Source organism: Colias eurytheme, chromosome 3 (genome assembly GCF_061535395.1).
Source record: "Colias eurytheme isolate Ceu_HAF_F1 chromosome 3, ilColEury1 Martin Lab GWU primary, whole genome shotgun sequence".
Taxonomy (NCBI): Eukaryota; Metazoa; Arthropoda; class Insecta; order Lepidoptera; family Pieridae; genus Colias; species Colias eurytheme.
Window position 1 is genome coordinate 1850589 of NC_142982.1, and position 21032 is coordinate 1871620.

A 21032-nucleotide genomic window follows, 5' to 3' on the forward strand; every position below is an offset into this window, starting at 1 on the left:
AAAGTATTTAATTCTTAAGAAATGGAAAAAAATGTTGACATCAATTAATTCCAACAACTGCATGTACCTAAACATAATTTAAAAACACATACATTAGTAATATAAAACACAATTACCATCACTGCGTTTCTCTCTATACGTCATGGCCATATCATTCGAACTGGTACAAGAGGCTTGAAAGGCCCTCCTCACACTGGGAGACGCTGCGGAGTACACCAGAGGGTTGAGTGCGGAGTTCAGGTAGCCCAGCCATGTGCACCACTGCCAGGTTGTATCCCAGACACAGTCGAAGAGTGAATCTGGTGAAAGAAAGATTCATAACTCATTTGTTAATTTAGGTTAAAACTTTGAAAAAAAGGATAGATATTGAGATTTAGGAAATTTGGAAGAACATAAAATTTGGAAATTAGGAGCATTGTTTGGGCAGATAGATTTGTGGTGTGTGTATATTTTAAGTTAAAATGGTAAAATGGAAAAGTTCAATGAGCAAAAAAATAGCTCACTGAAATGTGTGTTATGAAAATTATGAACATAACGCGTTGTGACAATCACAGTCTACATGGCGAAATTTCTGTTGTTGTTTCACTGCCAACAGAGATTTCTTACGACGGCTTTAATATACCTGTATAAAAATGACGTACCTACAGGCAACATGACAAAGAATGGTGTCCAGCACACTAAGAACAGCCCCATCAGCTTGATAATGGTGCGAGTGGCGCGGCGCTGACGGGACATGAACCCACGACTGTAAATATTATTAACGTTACGACATACACACGAATTGATTTCCAAAGTAACTTAGGTATCACTACATAGTATAAAACAAAGTCGCTTTCCCTGTCCCTATGTCCCTATGTCCCTTTGTACGCTTAAATCTTTGAAACTACGCAACGGATTTTGATGCGGTTTTTTTTAATAGATAGAGTGATTCAAGAGGAAGGTTTATATGTATAATAACACCCATTAAATAATGGAGAAGTACTGTTATTTTTGAGGTTTCTAATGTGATGTCGTAAAAAATTACATTTTTTCCGCTTACATTGCAAACGCAGGCTGAACCCTATGAGTTTTATCAAAATAATGTACTAAGTATTATACACATTGAAAACGTCTACAGAAAAGTCCGCGATGGTATATGTCTATCTCTTATGGATAACCCACAATAACTTTTTTTGTCATTTACTTTTTACGACAAATAATGGCTAATTTTCGAAGCGGTTTTAACCAATACAGCATTAATCCTTAACCAATTAAATACCTTGAATACATTGTTCATTTAATATAGATCTATATGGCCCCTTACACCGTATGATTTAAGTGAATATTTTCGAAGATATTACAGATTTAAAAATTGTGGGACGTAGCGTTTGCCGCGGTACCGGCCGGCCGCCCGGCTATATATTTTATACCCGTGCTAAGCCGGAGCGTGCCGCTATGTTTTTATATACAACGTTCACAGTTTTTCTGTAGTGTATTTAGTATCAGCATTTCACCCGTGCGAAGCCGGGGCGGGTCGCTAGTATGGTATACATAACAAATTTCCTAATACCATAAAAATTTAGATACGCTAAATATGTGTTTAAATTTGTAATATTTTTTGTGTAGATAAATTGTTTGAGACGCTGAAATTAAACTCTTACAAAATAAAGGTAAGTATAGAAGTAGGTAATACAGTTACATATTATACATAGAAAAATAAATTAACTCACAAGGCACGAGGTGATTTCAATGGTGACGGAATAGGAATTCTCTTCGATGTTCCTGGAATATTTAATTTGCGCCCTTTTGGTGTTGAATATCTAAAAATATCAAAGTTGAAATAAGTAATGAAAAAATGCGATGATCTGTGATCAACTAAACAGTAAACGAAATGAACTTTGTGATTTCTTTATGAAAATTATTGATCCATCTATGGAAAGAAGTATTATTTATATACGAGAACAAAAAAACTAAGATCTTTTTAAACCATTGCCTAAACCTGAAGATACCTATGTAATCAATACAGTCAAAAACTTCAATTAAATTGATTTCTCTGTATTTGCTGTTTTTTATTTCGTCACCTAACTAGGAACGAATAAGAATTTAGTTATTTTAAAACGATTGATGCTTTATAGATCGCGATTTCTCATCATCTCATCATACAAATAAAATCACATTAAATTTCAATGTATTTTTTTGATTCTTATTCTTCTGTCCTCATTCTTCTATGAAATAAAAGCCTCCAATTCATTTTGTTGTTGCTTTCCTTTTAAGTACTTCTTATTTTGATGATGACCTATCGGGCAGTCGGACACGGCTGCTACACAAGCTCCAGTACACCTGACAGGTACAGGTATACCTGCACAGGTACAACGTAACGTGTGTGGGAGTAGACCTGTGTAGTTTTTAAATGAATAGCGACCGGCGACCGGAGCAGCACGTCCACACCCATTTCAGCCTTCAGATCTGCGTAAGCATACCTTCACGAATTACGGTAGACCGTAGCGTATATGGCTTACATTAGTCATATATCTTGTTTCATTTATTTAAACATACCTTGGCACTTCATTAGAATTGAGATCCTGAGTAGATTCAGGGACCGGAGTAGGATTGGTGCCAGGTTTGTTCGGTGTTTGTGTCTGTAAAATACAGTTACACATGCTTATAACATGTAACAATATAATTCTGTTCTGTTTGTCTTTTTTTCTATATATTTAGGTAATATTTAAAAATATATTATTCTGTGTTATTCCTGAGAATAAGGTATTGTTTTTTAGTTTTTATCCCGGTAAAGTATGATGAGTATTTTAATAGAACTATATAAGTAATACCTGTATATTAGTGTTTGGTGATCGACCTCTATGCACACGTATGGGAGGCGGGGCAGCCAGTGCACGAAGTATATATCCATACATTACTATCATCATGCCCGCTGGCAGGTAGAACGAGAACGATATACTGAAAAATACGTAGCTGGAAAAGGACAAAATATTTCGGTTTTAACCATTATCATACACTATAGATGATGAAAATGACTGACTGAGACTGACTGAGATAAGACTGAATTTTTTATACTTATAGGTACATAAATCTTAAGGATTATACACATACACATACCCAATATTAGTGTTAACAGTACATGCTTTAGCCATTTCTCCCGGATGAAAGTGTCGTGGTGAAGGAATGAACGCAGTTGGCAGCGCCACCGCACTAGCAATCGGCCAGACGGCATAGGCAAGCAGTCTGGCCCTCTCCCCGCGTCTGGCACGAGCGAGCGGCGCTGTTATACCCGACCAACGTTCCCAACCGAGCACACAGAGGGACAGGATGGATGCAGTGCAGCATAACACGTCCATTGTGCTCCAGAACGCGCAAACCATGCGGGCTGAAACATATTTTATTCAGTGTAAAACGTTACGTGTAGTTGATAAAGACAGCATTAATTCAATATTTCATACGAATGAACTTTAATAAAATGAAACAACAACTTTAATAAAATGAAACTATTCTTATGCCATGAGAAACTATGCCATGATTTCTTATGCGATGAGCCAGACGGATTAGGCAAAAATTCTGGTTACCTCGCCGCCATCATCAACGTTTTATATCTGTATTCCTCACTAACGATAGCTTTCATTCTAAACACAAATATTAACTGCAATAAAAGCACTCACGCAAATGAAACACAAACAGCTCCCTAGCCGCCGCAATGGGCAGCACCACCAGGCCCACCAAAAGGTCTGCTACCACCAGACTGGTCAGCGGGAAGTGTGTGGGAGACCGCTTCACCTTGCACAGCGCTATCACCACTGAGAGATTCCCGATCACGGTTGCCACGGTGATGATGGCCATGACCGTGGCAAACGCCCACCATCCTGTTGTTACTTCGCCTCGTGGTAGCACTGTTCTGTCAGAGTCGGTTAAGTTGTGTAGCGGAGAAAATTGGGAGCATTTACGTATTACTTAATAAGGTTAGTTTTAATTACAAGTTAAAAAAATATTATTCAACGAGTACATGATTTCGTTTATGTGTTCATCAATTATTGATTTTATATTTTATAATAGATATGATGTAAATAAATTTAATCTGTTTTCAATAACAAATTACAAACCTAGTAAACAATACTTAATTTTTGTATTATTTTAATACTTTAAAAACATAGTGGCTCTTATTAGTCTTATTTTCTTCTGAATAATAAGTATATTAGGAGGAAAAAGAAAAAGTTAAGCTTTTTTATAGTTTCATTTGATGCGATGGAAGTAAGACCATAGTAGTAAGTTGGGAGTAAGTTGTAAGATTACATCTATGTATTTACAATTACTGTATTAAAGTGTATATAAATAAGCCAGATTTAATATTCTTTCATACATATTATGTATAAGCATCAATTGAATTATTCAGTACTAGCTTTCCGCCCGCGGCTTCGCCCGCGTTTTCAAAGAAAAACCCGTTCCCGTAGGATTTCCGGGATAAAACCTATCCTATGTCCTTTCTCGGGTATCAAAATATCTCTATACCAAATTTCATGCAAATTGGTTCAGTAGTTAAGGCGTGATTGAGTAACAGACAGACAGAGTTACTTTCGCATTTATAATATTAGTATGGATTTTGTAGTTGTGTTTGTGAGATAATATAACAGAATCAAGCGGATATAAGAACTAAATTGAAAGTATTCTCTGCATAGTATATTATTATTGTTAGAACCCTTTGAAGCCTACACATAATCAAATAGGATATTCATTTTTTTATAATGATGATACGCTTAATAAATGTCTGCATTCATACAAACAACTTCATGGTATTAAAAATCAACACACTTTCCGTCGTACCTATTCCATTAAAAACAATAAAATTAAAAATAATCGTAATATATATTTACTTACTTTATAAAAGTACAAATTTATATAAAGCATTTATTACAAACTATTAATTCATTTCACATAATAAACCGTTTATTAATCAGTCATTTGATTACATTGAAACAACTATTTTATTTGTAGAGGGTATCTTCAAGTTTTAGTGACAATTGCATAGAATTCAAATGCAAATGTAAAAACGTATACGTCATACGCCATACCTACGTGTTATTCAGTAATTTAATTGATTGACTTAATATTCAGGGTGTTTTTCTTTATCGGATACACAAAGTAATAAAATTCATATTTTTGTTGGTCACACAATAATAATAATTTTAAAATAATAAATAATATTAAGTACTATAGATGGCGCTCATTTCAATACATTGTCTATGACTGAGTATAAAAAATAGTTTATACTTAAAAAATGCATTGCAACCTCTATTGATGTAATACTTTCACATCTTATTTCAAAATCGTTCCAAATTATTTGCGAATCTCAGCTTATGAACACAAAAATAAACTCTTGGAATATCACATGTATTTCTCATTTGTGATTTCATTTTTTGTAAAAACTTTGATAGGGGGTTATAAAGTAAAACAACGTTATAAAATTTATTCCTTTATTGTCAGTTACGGGGAAAATATTTAAAAATCTATTCTCCTCACATGTTAAACTCTTACAAAGAAATGCATTCCATAAAAATAATGATAAAATTTATTTACAGGCGACTTAAAACTATCACTATATCTGTAATTTGATACAATACTTGAAGGCACAGATTTGAAGATCATGCAAGATACATTATATATTATTGTGCCCGATTTACAATTAAGAACCTTCCGTAAAAACGGTCGGTTTTACAATTTCATTCAAATATTTCATTTTACATATTTAAACAAACACATTATATTGTTTATTTGTGTAAAACTGTACTTTTAACAAGCATTTTTGTTATTTTTCGCAATTTCTGTAAATTACCTTTATATTTTATACAAACCAAGTGCACAACAAATAAAAAACGAACGTGTGTTTGTTTAAATACCATACAAACATACAAATTAAGAAGTAATATTTCTACCAAGTATAAATTCATTAAAATAAAAACGCTGTAAAATTTACTAATACATGAGTGTATTTTATGAGAAAAATATTGTTTGTACTTACGCGGTTATCTTTAGGATTACAATTTATGAATGCATTAGGAAGCCCGCGTTTCTTATACCCTAGATGTGACGTCGTTTCCATGGTAACGGGTAATTTAACTGTTAGGCTAGTAAAATTCATTTAAAATTATATCTAAGACACTAATTGATATAGCCTAATTTTAAAGTTTGATTACTGCGAAGATCATGAGTAATTAATTACTACACAGAAAACAAAAACAGTTTTCGTAGACGATTTTATAAAAAAAATATTGTTACAAACATCAAACACGATAACGGAATGTGTTAAGAAAGAATGTTTTATGGAATGTAAAATGCATTTAACGATTAATTAAATTTCATTTTGAAAATCTAATCTTACAAAGCCACACACAATAATAACAATAAAATACTAAATTTGTACTAAAATCAACAACAAAACCATGGAATCGACGTCATCTATGACCCATTTCTTCACATTGTTAAATAATTAGTTTTCCCTACCGCTGAATTTTAACAATTCCCATGACAAAAATCATCAAATCCAACTTTGAAAAAGAAAAATTAAATTATTTTATATAAATGGATCAATATTGAGGGTACCATACAACCTGATTGGCACATACGATGACACAAACAAACTTACATTACGCTAATTATTATTAAATATAGTTTATTTACATAGGCGCATTATAATAATATGATACAAATGGAGTAATTGAGCATGGTCCCGAAGTAAAGCGATGGAATGATGAGATCTCGTACTTATTGTACTGGAGTTTTTGAGGTGACGTTTTTTCTTTTTTAATTATGTTATAGTTAATTATAGTAATAATTTATCTAAATTTTTGTGTAAAAAAGTATGAGAAATTGTTAATTGTTTAAACTTAAATTTTGTTTTAGTTTCTAAAAGTATGAGAAAAAGTTTTTTTGATTATACTTTCGTGATATGTATGACTATGAATGAAATTAATCTTGTGCAGAACATAAAATAAAAGTAAGTAATTCTTATTTAAATAATAATCTTGATTGTAGATAGAAGTTTTAATTGTAATTTGATGCAATTAATTTTAATTTCATGAACATTCTATTTTCTGTATTTTACTATAACTTAACAAATAAATGTAGTCTTTTAAAATCTTAACAATAGTTTTTCGTCACCTCAGGTCGTAACAATTGGAAGCGATATTGGAATGATTCAGAATGAGCGGAAAACAACATAATAAACAACAACTAACATTGACGCCTGTCGTATAAAAGTTTAAATATTCAATTTATAAAAGAGGCTTCAATCTCAGCTTTATAATTTAACGACTTACCTAAGAATATCTTAATAAAAATCTACATACAAAGTACATTACGTGCTAAATCACACATAAATTATTTTTTACGAAATCTCGCAAAACAATCTCATAAGCAGATTATGTTTAAAAACACGATCTTTTAACAAACACAACAACGTCACGTTTCAAATGTTTTGGTGTATTTTCGATTTAAAACATTACACAATTTACAATTTTCTGTTTTTATTACTCGTAGTACAATTAAGAGCCGATTTTTCAATCCTTGGTTAAAATTTATCCGTCCAATAAAGTATTAGGTACACGAACATATTAAAATGTCACCTGTAAACTGTCATATACGGACAATTACAATACATTTTTGAAATGGTAGTTTAACACGTTATTCGATGAATAAATTTTAACAAAGGATTGAAAAATCAGCCCTTAGTCGTGATATAAAACATTGTAATAAATTACTAAGCCGCTATGCGTCTTCGTTAATTTCATGAAAATACACCAAATTTCACAATCGTCCTTAACTACGTCATGGCTGTACAAATCAGTCTATACTACGGCACTAGCACCTTCACAGTTACATCTATGGTGCTAATAATTTAAAAAATAAACGCAGTTCTTAATTTAAAAAGGCAGTATCATCTTTACGGCTAAAGATTAAAAAGAATCCACGTTCCTAATTTAAATACGGCATCTGAATGAGAAATGGCAAACTAAAAATAGTCGAATTCATTTTATAGAACCGACACGTTCTTAATTCGAATCGCCAATTTAAAAGAAAAAAACGTTAGATTTACCGCGAATGGAATATTGAACGTTCTATTTTTAAATGTAGATGGCTTCTGTTGCTCCTTTGTTCGCTTGTTGCATGTCGTTAGGGGAAAGCGCGGCCCGATCTGACCAATCAGAGTGCGGGGATTGCGTGAGGGGGGTTTGGGGGGAGGGGGTGGACCAGTGGTCGGGGGACTCGGGGGAGGGGGTGGGGAACGTGTCGCCCATGCCCCAGCTGCCGTACAGACCTGCAAATAAGATACAAATATGAATATTTATTTAATTTTTAACAACAAACGATGCTATTACATTTTTTTTAATCTCTCTTTCAGCAGGTATTGTCTGATAACTAACATGTGCAATAATATATCAATTATTGAGTTTGATTATTTCTCATACGTTTTAGAACAAAAATTAATTGCAAAAGAAAAGAGCAATCTAAAACATTAAGGATATCTTGACAAGTGACTTTGCGTAGTATAAACTAGTCAAAATTAAAAGGGTTTCCTGGTAGAGATTGCTACCTAGCAATAAGGGCTTTTGCTTATTTAAATGTATTGCATGCTTTAAAAGGAATAATTCATAAAATTATAAAACTTACCGGACATAATATTGGTGATAGCCGGGTGATGAGCTTGTGCGTGTGAGAGCGCTGCTGCGTGTGACATCACCGCTTGGAGTTGCGCGTTGTGTTGCCCGTTCGCACCTATAGGATAAAATAATTAATTTAGGAAATATAGCAATTATTTATCTGTCATAATAAGGTTATATAGCAGTTTTTACAAAAATTCTCATATTATTCATATTATCACATTAAATTGCATTACATAATATTGTTGTTGATTATACAAAAAGCAAAAGGCGCCTCAGCTATTGCTGTCCAAAACAGCGCTGTTTTTCTGATGCACCTTTAAGGTATTTAAGATTTGTATTTATAAATCTTGGGAGGAATAAGTTGTCAGAAATGAATATTACATCATATAAAGTTTGCACAGCTAACATTAAAATTCTAAGATTCTAAAAAAAGGATACAATATACAATATAGATGTATAAAATAAAAATGTTATTATATGGGTATACATATAAGGTGTGCTTTTTGACGTCAGCAGCGACGGCCATGACTTGAGGATGGAGATGGGGATACTTGAGGATGGGGATGGGGATACTTGAGGATGGGGATGGGGATACTTGGGGATGGGGATACTTGAGGATGGGGATGGGGATGGGGATACTTGAGGATGGGAATGGAGGGATGCGATACGTACTAAGATGCGCGAGCGCGGAGTAAGCAGCGGCGTCCAGCTGGTGCTGGTGGTGGTGGCGCAGCGCCGCCATGTGCGCCGGGGACGTGGGGAGAGACGGCCGGGACTTGCCCGGGGATGGGGAGCCTGGGGATAAAAAAATTATTAAGTATATTTTCGTTTTCTATACATAAACGACGGAAAAATGGGCGGATAAATAGAGTTTAATATATTTATGTTTAGATATGAAATAAACGGACCGGGTTGTGTTATGTGTCCTGGCAGACTGATGGACATTTATTTTACGTCTACTGGTATTCAAACGTAATCTCAAAACTACTCGTACTATCATATTACAGAATGAAAGGTTACGGTAATTAGGTAAAAATAAATAACATTATCAACAATAGCATCGTTAATTTATTTATCTTTCTCTCGAATCAACACCCATGACGTCACAAAATAGCACTCTATCAAATAAAATAACTTACCGATATAAGCATGCGGTGAGGTGGTGTGGTTGCTGTGCGCGGGCGAGTGGTTGGAGTATGGCGGGGACAGAGAGGCGCCCGCGCCGCCGCCGAACTGCAGGGCGCCGCCCGACTGTGGAGAATATATACTTATTATTCTGAGTGTTTTTGGGAGGTCTCAATATAAGTGTGAGAAAAAGATATTGGTAGAATTTATTAATGTTATATTGAATAGCAAATAAGGTCAATAAAGTAGATTCTGGATGTACTATCTAAGGATTAGTATAGTTTAGGCTATATTTAAGTGTCTGTATTTCTTTTTTATTCTCTTTAAGTGTAATAAAGAATTGATAAATAAATAAATTAGTATCGTAGATTATTGAGGTATCAATAATCTCAGCTATGAAAATGCTTATCTAAAATTGTGATTTTGATTAAAACTAAGTCAAAATCGATTAAAATTAGATTTGACGAAATGAAATATAATTTTTATAAACTTTGAATCGACAGCACGCCTAGTAAGATTTTGCGAACCTAAATAATTTGTTAAAATAAGAGTGTCTTTTATCTCTTCTTATACAAATTGCAGATAAACAATACACATTTTATTGTGACACATGTACAAAAAAAATAATTAAAAATAAATAAAAGGAACCTTAACGCAGTCTTCGTAGCTGGGCGGCTGCTTGTGCACCAACTCCATACCCGGGAACTGCGCCATCGCGTTCGAGTACAGAGACGTCGCGTCGTACGGCGACGGCAAATCCTATATATTCAATTATTTAGTAAATCTTAATATATATAAATCTCGTGTCACAATGTTTGTCCTCAATGGACTCCTAAACCACTTAGGGCCGATTTTTCAATGCTTGGATAAAACTTATCCATCCAATAAAGTATTACACGATAATATTAAAATGTTACGTAAACTGTCAAGTACCGGCAATTAGAATACTTTTTAAAATGGTAGTTTTATACATTATTCGACGAATAAGTTTTATCCAAGCATTGAAAAATCGGCCCTTAACCGATTATAATAAAATTCGCACACCATGTGCAGTTCGATCCAACTTGAGAGATAGGATAGTTTAAACATGTAGGTACCACGGGCAAAGCCGGGGCGGACCGCTAGTACTAATATAGAAAATAGTGTAAAATTGGCAATTTATCCAGAGTCGGTAAAAAAATAACACTCGAACCTGTTACAGTTTTTTAAACAGAATTTATACCCCTAAAGGTGGATGATTTATGGAGATATGTTCATTTTTGTGATATTGTATATTTTAATACCCAATTCAGCATTGTAATAAAAAAAAGCTTTGCCGTCAACACACTTTTAAACATAAAAACTAAGGAAACAATTCGACTTCCTAAAAGCAGTGATAATTAAATAATTTAATATATTATAGTAGCGAAAAATAACAAGAAACAAATGCTTACCTGTAAATTTTGTAGCGGAGATTCGACAGGGCTCAAACTGAAGCCGAGACTTTCCACGCTTTGTGGCACTTCTTGTGCCACTTTCTTATTACTCTTTTTTACACTTGGTTTCCTGTAAAATAAAACATAATATATTTTTCGGTTTATATAATACTAGCTGTTGCCCGCAGCTTCGCCTGCGTGGAAAAGATAAATTTTCATGGTACAAACTTTTTTGATACATTGATCAAGGAAATGTGACATGAGAAATCAGAAAGAAAATACATTTATTTATAAAAACAAGAAAAAAAAAAGCAAAGAATAATATAAATTACTACTTAAATCCTATCCTACTATCCAACTTTCTACTAATAAATGCGAAAGTTTGTGAGGATGGATGTGTATGTGTGTGTTTGTTACTCTTTCACACAAATACTACTGAACCATTACAATGAAATTTAGCACACATGTAGAGGGTAACTTGGATTAAGACATAGGGTAGGTTTTATCCCGGAATTCTCACGGCAACGGGAACTATGCGGGATTTTCTTTGAAAACGCGGGCGAAGCCGCGGGCGGAAAACTAGTGTATATATTCCAACATACCGTCGTATCTGTGAAGCCTGCAAGTTATTATCGTACTGTTCCTGTGGGCTGTCGGGGCCCACTTTAGCGCGGGGCTTCTTCGGCTTGCCTTTAGTGGCTGTAGCACTTATCACTGTAGGCTGGCTTATCAGTTGAGGATGGGGGTTTGGTGATGCTGTAAGGAATATTAGTTTAATTAGATATATTTTGAAAAAAAAAAAAGCTGTAACATTTGAGAGGTAACACTTGAAAAAGTAAGATTTTGAATAAGCTCCTGTTAGGTATAAGGTAACATGTGTACTTGAGTATTTTTAAGGCAAAGTTTCTGTAGTTTGATTATTATTGAAAGTTAGGTGGACTGCACATAGTATATTATAAGTTGTTAATATACTACATGACATGATTGGCTGCACTACTGTAATAGATTGTTTTAAATTGTAAAACAAAGTGGTAACTATACCATTATTTTACTGTATTCGAATATATGATTAAAAACTGAAATTCAAAAATTCTGAAACCGTTTTAGGTAAGGCCGATAAATGTTGGCAATAATTATTCTAACTGTCAAGTGCTTTGTCTCATCCATTATAAAAAAGTAAATTACCCCATCAAAATATTTCTACTCCCTTTACAAAACCACTTACTCATAAGATGATGATGCTGCGGTCGCACACAATGTTCATCTAACAATCGAACAATATCATCGTGCATTCGCTCCTGGGCCACATCTCTTGGGAGTCTGTCCATGTGATCTGTGATCTCTCTGTTAGCAAGTGCGTCCAGGAGAGCTTTACACGCCCCGTAGGAGCCTTCACGGGCGCCGAGGAAGAGGGGGGTTTCGTCCTGGAAGGTAAAAAAGAGTTAGAAAAATAAAGGGTAGAGAAGGTTTCATCCTGGAAGGTAAAAAAGAGTTAGAAAAATAAAAAGTAGAGAAAAATTACTGGCAATAGTATATGCTTGGAACATTTTGTGCTATACAAAATGTACAAAAATTCTTTATTGTACACCACAGAAAAGTACAGATGAGAATAAACAAAAGTCACAGAGCACTTTAGTTGAAAATAAGAGAATATCAGGGAAGAAACAAGTAGCTGTCATAAATCAATGAGTACTGAAGTGAAAACATCTGTTTTAATTAATGATGAATGCTTCTACGATTACACCTACTATTTCCATACTACTACTTCTAACTAAATAGACTACGTACTAATTACTAACTAGTCGTAAAAATAAAGCTATATATGATTTTTAACAAATTTATATTAAATAGTACGGTCTATATATAATGTCATAATGTCATCGCTCATTCGCCCCTGAGCCACATCTCGTGGGAGTCACAAACGTGGTAACATACAATGGACATTGAGGACGGATGAAAAGATTGTTATATCATTTAATTGCGTATTACATCTTCCACAATACCCTCAATATAAAACTACCCTCTTTCTTACCTTATCATCCTGCGCATCTCTATTGGCCCCATGGACCAGTAGAACATTGACAGCATCCACATTATTCACAGCGGCTGCCCAGTGCAGTGCTGTCTTCCCGCTGTTATCTGCTGCGTTTATATCAGCGTCTGCGTTTATTAGGTCTTCCACCATGCCTTCTATGGCCAGTCTGTGGGGAAATATGATTATTTAGAGCGGTTTTTTTTATGATAATAATGATGCAGTTTATAGTAAAATATGTGGGCGAATATGCAGTGCTATAGGTATTTGTTATTCAGTGTTATAGCATAAGATCTCGTAGTTTAAGAAAATAATGTTAGGTTCGCAAATTTTTCGTTTTCAAATTATTTAAAACGTCACTTTCTTGATAAATTATGAGAATACCCAACTATATTCCCAAATGATTATAACTAATTTTAAGTAAAAACTTATTTTTAAATTTGATAATTAGGTACTTTAAAGACCACCACTTCTTACGTTTGATAACAAACTATATCCAAATACCATTATATTTAATCTTCTTCACATTAACAAATTAACATAACATATTAATGTATTCACATGTATATGTGTAATTAACATGTATATAAATAAATAAATTAACAACAAAAGACCACAAAATCTCACCTAGCAGCCAATATAAGCGGTGTAGTCCCATCATGCATCCTAGCGTTCAAGTTAGTGGCTCTATTTCTCAACAAAATCTGGAACACTCCCATCGCATCAGCGGCTACTGCGGAGTGTAATGGCGTCCGGCCCGTGTTGTCCTGCGAGTTTGCGTCTGCGCCCGCGTCTAGTAGGCGCTTTGCTGCGTCTGCGCGTGCGTATCTGTAATATTATATAATGTTCATTAAATATCATGTGCCTCAAAAAGTGTTTTTGACCGCCTCCTTGGTACAGTGGTTGACGCGTGAGCGTAGAACCGAGGGGTCCTGGGTTAGCAGAAACGAAGAAAAAAAAATATCTCGGTCTGGTAGGACACACAAGGCTGATCACTTACTTGTCCCTAAAGAAAATCGATCAGTGAAACAGATCTCATGTATGTATAATGCATCTGCTCCTTACACCACTTGGGGACACGGGACTTCACGTTATAAAGTGCTTTTACAATTTATAAGCCAAAACTGACTTAATAGAGTCTATTAAAAGTCAGAAAGTGTCTAAAATAAATAAGATGGTTACTTTTTGTTTAGTAACATTATTTGATACACTTATGAAATGCTGCTGGAGTTTGAGTTTGCTCACACAGAATACATAAATTAACGACTAAGATATCTTCTGTTCACTTTCACATCAATAATTGTTCCATTTTCTCTTAACATACGTTAAATCAATGTTTTAACTGCACAAAACTTACCTAGCAGCGAGATGCAAGCTAGTTTCCCCAGTTTTATCCATAGCAGCATTCAACTGCGCCCCCTGAGCCACGAGCTCGGATATAATGTGCGCAGTCTGTTCGTCCTCCACATCAGAGCCAGTGTCTAGGCCTCCGCCCCGGATGGCGGCCACCATGAGAGGCGTCATCCCGAGAGGACCACGTGCGTTTACGTCTACGTGGCCGTCGTGCTGTTAAAATAAAATGATAAATTTTTATTTTAAATAGGGCAGATATAGTAAATTTTAAGTTTTTTATTAATATAATACGTTTAGAAGTGTTTGAATAATACACTTAGTGGTAAGTGATGCTGCAATTTCTTTAAAAAAATTTACGTCGCAATTACTGCAGTTACGTATGATTTTTTATATTGTATCTCTGTTTTGGTGCAAAATGAAAGTATGCCTATATTTTATATATTTTTTTGTAGTTTCTCATTTTACGCTACCATCACTTACAGTAAAACTGTTTTATTCATTGCACTCAAAAGCATAATATTATTTTCAAAAGTAATGTGAAATTATTGCAATGATTTAAAGACTTTAAAATGTACAATAAATTTTAAACAGAAAGAAAAATACTCACGATAGCGGGTGGTGTCATCATACTCGGTGGTACTCTGCTATCAGCCGCATCCAGATGCTGTTGGGTCCAGACCCTCGGCTCATGACTGGCTTCTTCATAATCCGTGATCGCTGTATGATCTGAAGCATATCCTCCAGGAGCTCCATTAGAATCTCCCGGGCCTCTAGCCCTTTTAGCCCTGGGAGGAGCTGACCCATCATCATCTTCATCAGACCAGTGTGGCGGCACCATGTGACCTCCATTGATATCCACATCGATGCATCCCATCGAACCCTTGTTCAAATTCCTCATCTCCTGCCCATCTGGACCACGTCGTCTCGACCGACGTCGTGAAGACGAACCGTTGCTTATAAAACCTTCTGGGAACCATGTTATGCCAGCTGCGCGTTTCCTTTGCGCAGTTACTAAAACGCCAATCAACAAACCAGCCAGTAGAACTAAAATAACGCCGATGAAAACGTATTTGGAGTTTGTGGGAATGTCTATAATTGGAGTTTTTACTCCTTTCACTTGGAATATTGGGAAGTCAGGTGATAAGGAATGCTTTGAAGCGGTAGCCGCTAAGAACTCAGCGGCTTCGCGCGCTGAGAAGAAACATTCCGAATTGGACATTGTTGTGCACTTTCTGTTATCGATCTCGAGGAACACTTGAACCCCGGACTGGCCTCGCTCCGTAAACACAATGTGATGTTTTTTGCCGAATTCCGTGTCCTGTAACCCAACGTCCGTTGACCCCTTCCAAGGCTGCACCATGTCGTTTCCGAGGTGATCTTTCTTTATTAGAACTGTTGTTCGCAACTGATGGCCCAGATCTCGCAAGAAGGCAACAGAGTTCTCTTTGAACGTTCTCATGTCCATCAGCAAAATAACTGAGATGACGCCTTCGGCTAGATCAGGCGGCTCATTTTCGCAGTCCAAACCATCCCAGTTACATTCAGCATTGTTGCATCCATAGTCGCAATGTCCGTTTGCGTAATGTTTCTGACAGTACGCGTCGTAAATCGGGTTACATTTCTGTAGAGATTTCTCGCAGTCTCGCCCGTCAAATAGACAGTCTTGTGTGTTGCAGACCTCGTTACATTCTCCGTTCATGAACACCTCCCAACATTTTATAGGAGCAGTGCAATTGGCCCATGGATTGATTCCCAAAGAACAGTCGTTGCCGTCGAATTCACACGCGTATGTATTACATTCTTCATCGCAATGGCTGTCCCCTTTCTTCTCTTTGCAGCCTAGTTTCACGCACTGTTCTCTTTGGAAAGCCAGATCTAATTCTTGCAGCGTCAATCCAGGGTTTTTACCGTATACTCCGCTCACGGGGCTTCCATAACCACCTCTTGAGTGTGGGTCGTGTATATCGCAGTTCTTTCCTGTCCATTGTCGTGGACAGTAGCATAAGTAGTCGCCTGGTTTGTCGATACAACGCGCGTCTGGGTGTTTGCACGGATTGCTGAGGCATTCGTTCATAGAATCTATTTCGCAATTGATTCCAGACAAGCCAGACGGACAGTCGCACACGTAATCGCCGATTTCTGATGTTCTGCAGTAGCCTCCATTTTGGCAAGGGTTCGAATCACATGCATATCCTGAGTATTCACAGTTCTTTCCATAGAATCCATCGCTGCAAAGACATTCATGTCCACCTTGAATAGCGGTACATATACCACCGTTCTGGCACGGAGAGTTTGCGCAGAAGTTAACTTTAGCATCACAATGTCTGCCCATATAGCCCGGCTTGCAGTTACAATGGTAATCGTTGACTAATTGCACGCAGTCCTGAGTTCCAGGGTTCGAGCACGGGTTGGACAAGCACTCATTAATATCTCCTTCACACCTCGGCCCGACAAAACCAGGCGGACATTTACATTCGAAGCCTCCAACTTTATCAATACAGGTACCATTATTATGACACGCGTCTTGCTTGCAATCATTAACATTGATTTCACATATTTTGCCCAGTGTTCCAAACGGACAGGAACAGGAGAAATTGTTGATCAAATCGTGGCATGTTCCGCCATTTTGGCACGGGTTTGGAAGGCAGTCGTTCACGTTTAGTTCGCAGTTCTGTCCTTGGAATCCTTTAGCGCATTGGCACTGGTATGTTCCCACTAGATCTTTGCATAGAGCCCCGTTCTGGCAAGGGGCGGAGTCACATTCGTTAATTTCCTTGTGGCAGTAAGAACCAGTGTAACCGTCAAGGCAGTGGCAACGGTGCGAGTTGCCGATGTCTTCGCATGTACCGTTGTTACAGAGTTGCTTCAGTTTCACACCTGTGGAAGAATTTAATTTCAGTAAAGATAAATACATAATGGTAAGCGTTAGAAATGATTCACTCATTAAAACCTACCTATAGACAATAATATACATACTGTAAATTGTCTATCTATCTCCTATCCTCAGAAGGAAGAAAGAGGACGAAATAATGTCATTTTATATAGGTAGAAGCTAGAAATAAATATTATATTTATCCTAAAATATTGACCCAAAACTTTCCTTTTTAGAGGCAATATCATGACATTCTATGCACCTAATTGTGTGTATTATTCTAATTTATCTTGTTATTTTTATAAATCTCACCTTTACGTATACTAGCATCTTTGCAGGACACCATTTCAACATCACATAACTTCCCCGACCAGCCGGGTGCGCAAGAGCATGTATATTGTGGCCCTTTTTGTGAACATGTCGCACCGTTCTCGCATGGATTGTTTTCACACCTGGGGAAAAAATAATACGTTACATTTGAAATTTAAGATTAGGTTTAAGTAGATTTTATTGTAGTGTTTTTAACATTTATCAATACTAAGTAAATGATTTTTAGTAAAATTAAAAAAAAATATTGTGATATTGATTTCCTTTATGTTATGCCTGTCTTTATGACAGCATATATTGTACATACTTATACATTATTTATATCTAATAATATAGTTCTTAAGTTCTGAAACCTGTCTATTTTTTCCAACTAATCTACATCTATTCAGATCCTGATTTATATACCATATTTATCCATACTTTTACCTAATTATGTACCCTTATATTTATTAGAATCCTTCGAATTCTTCGAACTTCAGTAAGACAAACGAACAAATTAAATTTTACTTAAACAGTTACACTTACAAATAAAGTGCAAAAGCTCAGACCAGCTTTTAATCTACTATATAAAAATAAGTCGGTTTTCCTTCCTGACACTATAACTCCGGAACGCACGAACCGATCTCCACGGTTTTGCATTCGTTGGAAAGGCCTCGGGCTCCGTGAGGTATATAGCAAAGAAAAGGTGTCTCTGGTGCCGAAACGGAGTTCGCCCGGTTTGCTAGTTTGATATAATTATTTGACTCACCAATCCACAAAAGTATCGCAATGTTTCCCGGTATACCCGTAGGCGCAGTGGCACGTGTAGTGCGTCACGTGGTCGTGGCACGTGGCCGAGTTGGCGCAGGGGGAACTGTCGCACATGTTGATACGGAACTGGCAGTTGGAGCCTGTGTAGCTGGGGATAAAGGGAAAATATGGTTACAAAGTTGTTAAAAATGTTATTAAATATGGTTGAATCATAATTATTATTATTAGAAAACCTTCTCAATAATTGCTAAATCATAGATATGCCTGATGTTTTCTTAAGCAATAGGGCAAGGATAACGGATGCGAGATAGCAGATAGAGATATAATACATACTTCACGTAAAATCGTTATCATACAGTATTACTTTACATAATTATATAAATAATTATTTTAATAAGTATAGCAAAGAGTAATAAGGGCATATAATATACATATTTAAATATTGTCTTTTTTAAGATATCAATCATTTGGTTTAGCCATTAATGCTATATCCATCTCTAAACACATATTCAAAACTGATTTCAGAATATTAACACTAAGGGCCGATTTTTCAATGCTTGGATAAAACTTATCCGTCCAATAAAGTATTACACGATAATATTAAAATGTCACGTTAACTGTCAAATACGGGCAATTAGAATGCGTTTTTTAAAATGGTAGTTTTATACATTATTCGACGAATAAGTTTTATCCAAGCATTGAAAAATCAGCCCTTAAAGACATTAAAATCCTAAGTCTAGAATAGTTATCATAACTTTATATAATACTTACCCAGGTGGACATGAACAGTTATACGAATTGATGCCATCAATACAAGAGCCTCCGTTCATACAGCTAGAGTCGGTACAGTCTTCGTCATTCGTCTGGCAGTTGATGCCAGAGAAACCCAGGGGACAAGTACATGTGTATGATGCGACGTACTGAAAAAGTGGAACAAATTAGTTTCTCAACAACACGACAGAAAGAAGACACGAGTCAAAGTACAAATTTCTATTCCCTATTTTGTGTTATTTTTAACTTCATATTTATTTTTACCAGCCTTGCTGGATAGTTTTTGAAGCCAGACGCAAATTTGACCCTATAATAAAAATTAAAATGCATGTTATTTAAAACTTTGGGAGTATAATCATTAATCATACTAAAATAACTTTTATTTAGGTTTTATTACATTTTGCATGATAAATTTTTTAAATTTATATGTTTATAAGTATTTATCTCATGCTAAACATCGATCTATCTAAATACCTGATTACAAGTAGCTCCATTCATACAGGGCCTCGACTGACACTCGTCTATATCAACTTCACAATGTTTCCCCGCGAACCCGCTCGCGCACACGCAGTTGTAGTCGCCGATACTGTCCAGGCATGTTGCGCCGTTTTGGCAGGGGACTGTGGAAATAATTAATATGATAAGAATATGGTATATTAATACAATAATACTTAAACTAAATTACGGTTTTCGAAATTAAAATATAACGAGATCTAAACTCACACTCGCATCTATTTCAATATTGTTTTTGGAATAATAACACAAACCTATGAAAAATAGTTCACAGTCATTATACAATAACATAACATAACATAACAACAAGTAAATTATTCCTTTTATTCGGCGAAATACCCCCTAATACTTCGTTAAAGGTTCCCAAAACTAAGTTCTATATGTTACGAGAATTCTCACGAAGTGCAATGATCCGTGTTGCCCTCGTAGCCTCTAGTATGAACTCTTAGTCTAAAAGGCTTTATCATGACACTACGCAAAAAAACCTTAAAACTTAAAAGTTCTTTGAGAACTTACACGAAGCGCAATCATCCGTGTTGATAGCGCAGTCCTTTCCCTCATAGCCTCTAGCACACAGACAGGCATACGACCCTTCAGTGTTAATACAAGTGGCTTCATTATGACAAGGGGCGGTAACTGCACATTCGTCAACATCCCTTTCGCAAAGGGCTCCGGTCCAACCAACGGGGCATTGGCAAGTGAACTCCGCGTAGGATGCTTCGGCTATACAGCGGCCGCCGTGACGACATCTGGTGGGGAAATTGTTTTAGTTATGGTCGAGAAAGTTAGATTAGTAGTAATGTAAGAAAAGTTAAGTTTTATGTTTAACAATAGTTTGAGACAAAGATAGTGATTAACTTTAATAATGCTAGAAATATGAAACTAGGTAGATTCTGATAAAGGAAGCTTCTAATAATTCCTTTCTATATGCTATAATATATAATATATATGCTATAATAATTCCTTTCAAAGGTATACAACTATAGTATTTATGTAGAACGGTGTCTCAAATGAGATAAGCACAATATGGCTATTTTAACGTTCTTATTATAGAATGCTATGAAATAACATGGAATCATTTAAAAAATATGGAATTATGCAATTTTTTATTAAATACGATAAGCATTATTTACACTATCAGTAGATACTGGTAGCCATAGCTGGTAGCTACTGACGACATACAAAAAAAAAATCAAATATGAAATTGACTGGTTGCTAAAAAAAAAGAA

The 21032-nt window shown here is 35.6% G+C and overlaps 2 protein-coding genes across 3 annotated transcripts in view; both read right to left on the reverse strand.

Annotated features, from left to right (window-relative positions):
- Positions 1–93: 93 nt before the first annotated feature.
- Positions 94–3876, reverse strand: LOC149909363 (5-hydroxytryptamine receptor 1B-like). Its single transcript, XM_090120160.1, has 7 exons — positions 3654–3876; positions 3097–3364; positions 2811–2952; positions 2536–2618; positions 1710–1799; positions 642–745; positions 94–299 (listed from the first exon to the last, which is right to left on the reverse strand). Exons 1-7 carry the CDS (start codon positions 3829–3831, stop codon positions 94–96), a joined length of 1071 nt encoding a protein of 356 aa, XP_089976286.1. The 5' UTR covers positions 3832–3876.
- A 3117-nt stretch (positions 3877–6993) lies between these two features.
- The window catches only part of N (neurogenic locus Notch protein), a 135478-nt gene continuing 121439 nt past the window's right edge, over positions 6994–21032 (reverse strand). For both annotated transcript variants that reach the window (XM_090119355.1, XM_090119354.1), the window contains 17 exons: positions 20320–20552; positions 19765–19910; positions 19291–19439; positions 18518–18667; positions 17755–17894; positions 15178–17447; positions 14575–14783; positions 13845–14045; positions 13218–13386; positions 12411–12609; positions 11788–11941; positions 11204–11315; positions 10419–10529; positions 9785–9896; positions 9318–9440; positions 8653–8757; positions 6994–8299 (listed from right to left, as the gene is read on the reverse strand). In XM_090119355.1, coding sequence (XP_089975481.1) covers positions 8106–8299; positions 8653–8757; positions 9318–9440; positions 9785–9896; positions 10419–10529; positions 11204–11315; positions 11788–11941; positions 12411–12609; positions 13218–13386; positions 13845–14045; positions 14575–14783; positions 15178–17447; positions 17755–17894; positions 18518–18667; positions 19291–19439; positions 19765–19910; positions 20320–20552 — 4777 coding nt within the window. In that variant the 3' untranslated portion in view covers positions 6994–8105. The remainder of the gene's footprint in view (positions 8300–8652; positions 8758–9317; positions 9441–9784; positions 9897–10418; positions 10530–11203; positions 11316–11787; positions 11942–12410; positions 12610–13217; positions 13387–13844; positions 14046–14574; positions 14784–15177; positions 17448–17754; positions 17895–18517; positions 18668–19290; positions 19440–19764; positions 19911–20319; positions 20553–21032) is intronic.

What these genes read in the sequence shown, in the direction of transcription:
- LOC149909363 (XM_090120160.1), bottom strand. Translation starts at nt 3,831, where the DNA reads ATGGCCATCATCACCGTGGCAACCGTGATCGGGAATCTCTCAGTGGTG. An exon ending in ACTGTTAACACTAATATTGG is followed by an intron (nt 2,953 to 3,096) that starts GTATGTGTATGT and finishes GTCCTTTTCCAG; the next exon opens with CTACGTATTTTTCAGTATAT. An exon ending in TTGAAATCACCTCGTGCCTT is followed by an intron (nt 746 to 1,709) that starts GTGAGTTAATTT and finishes TAATATTTACAG; the next exon opens with TCGTGGGTTCATGTCCCGTC.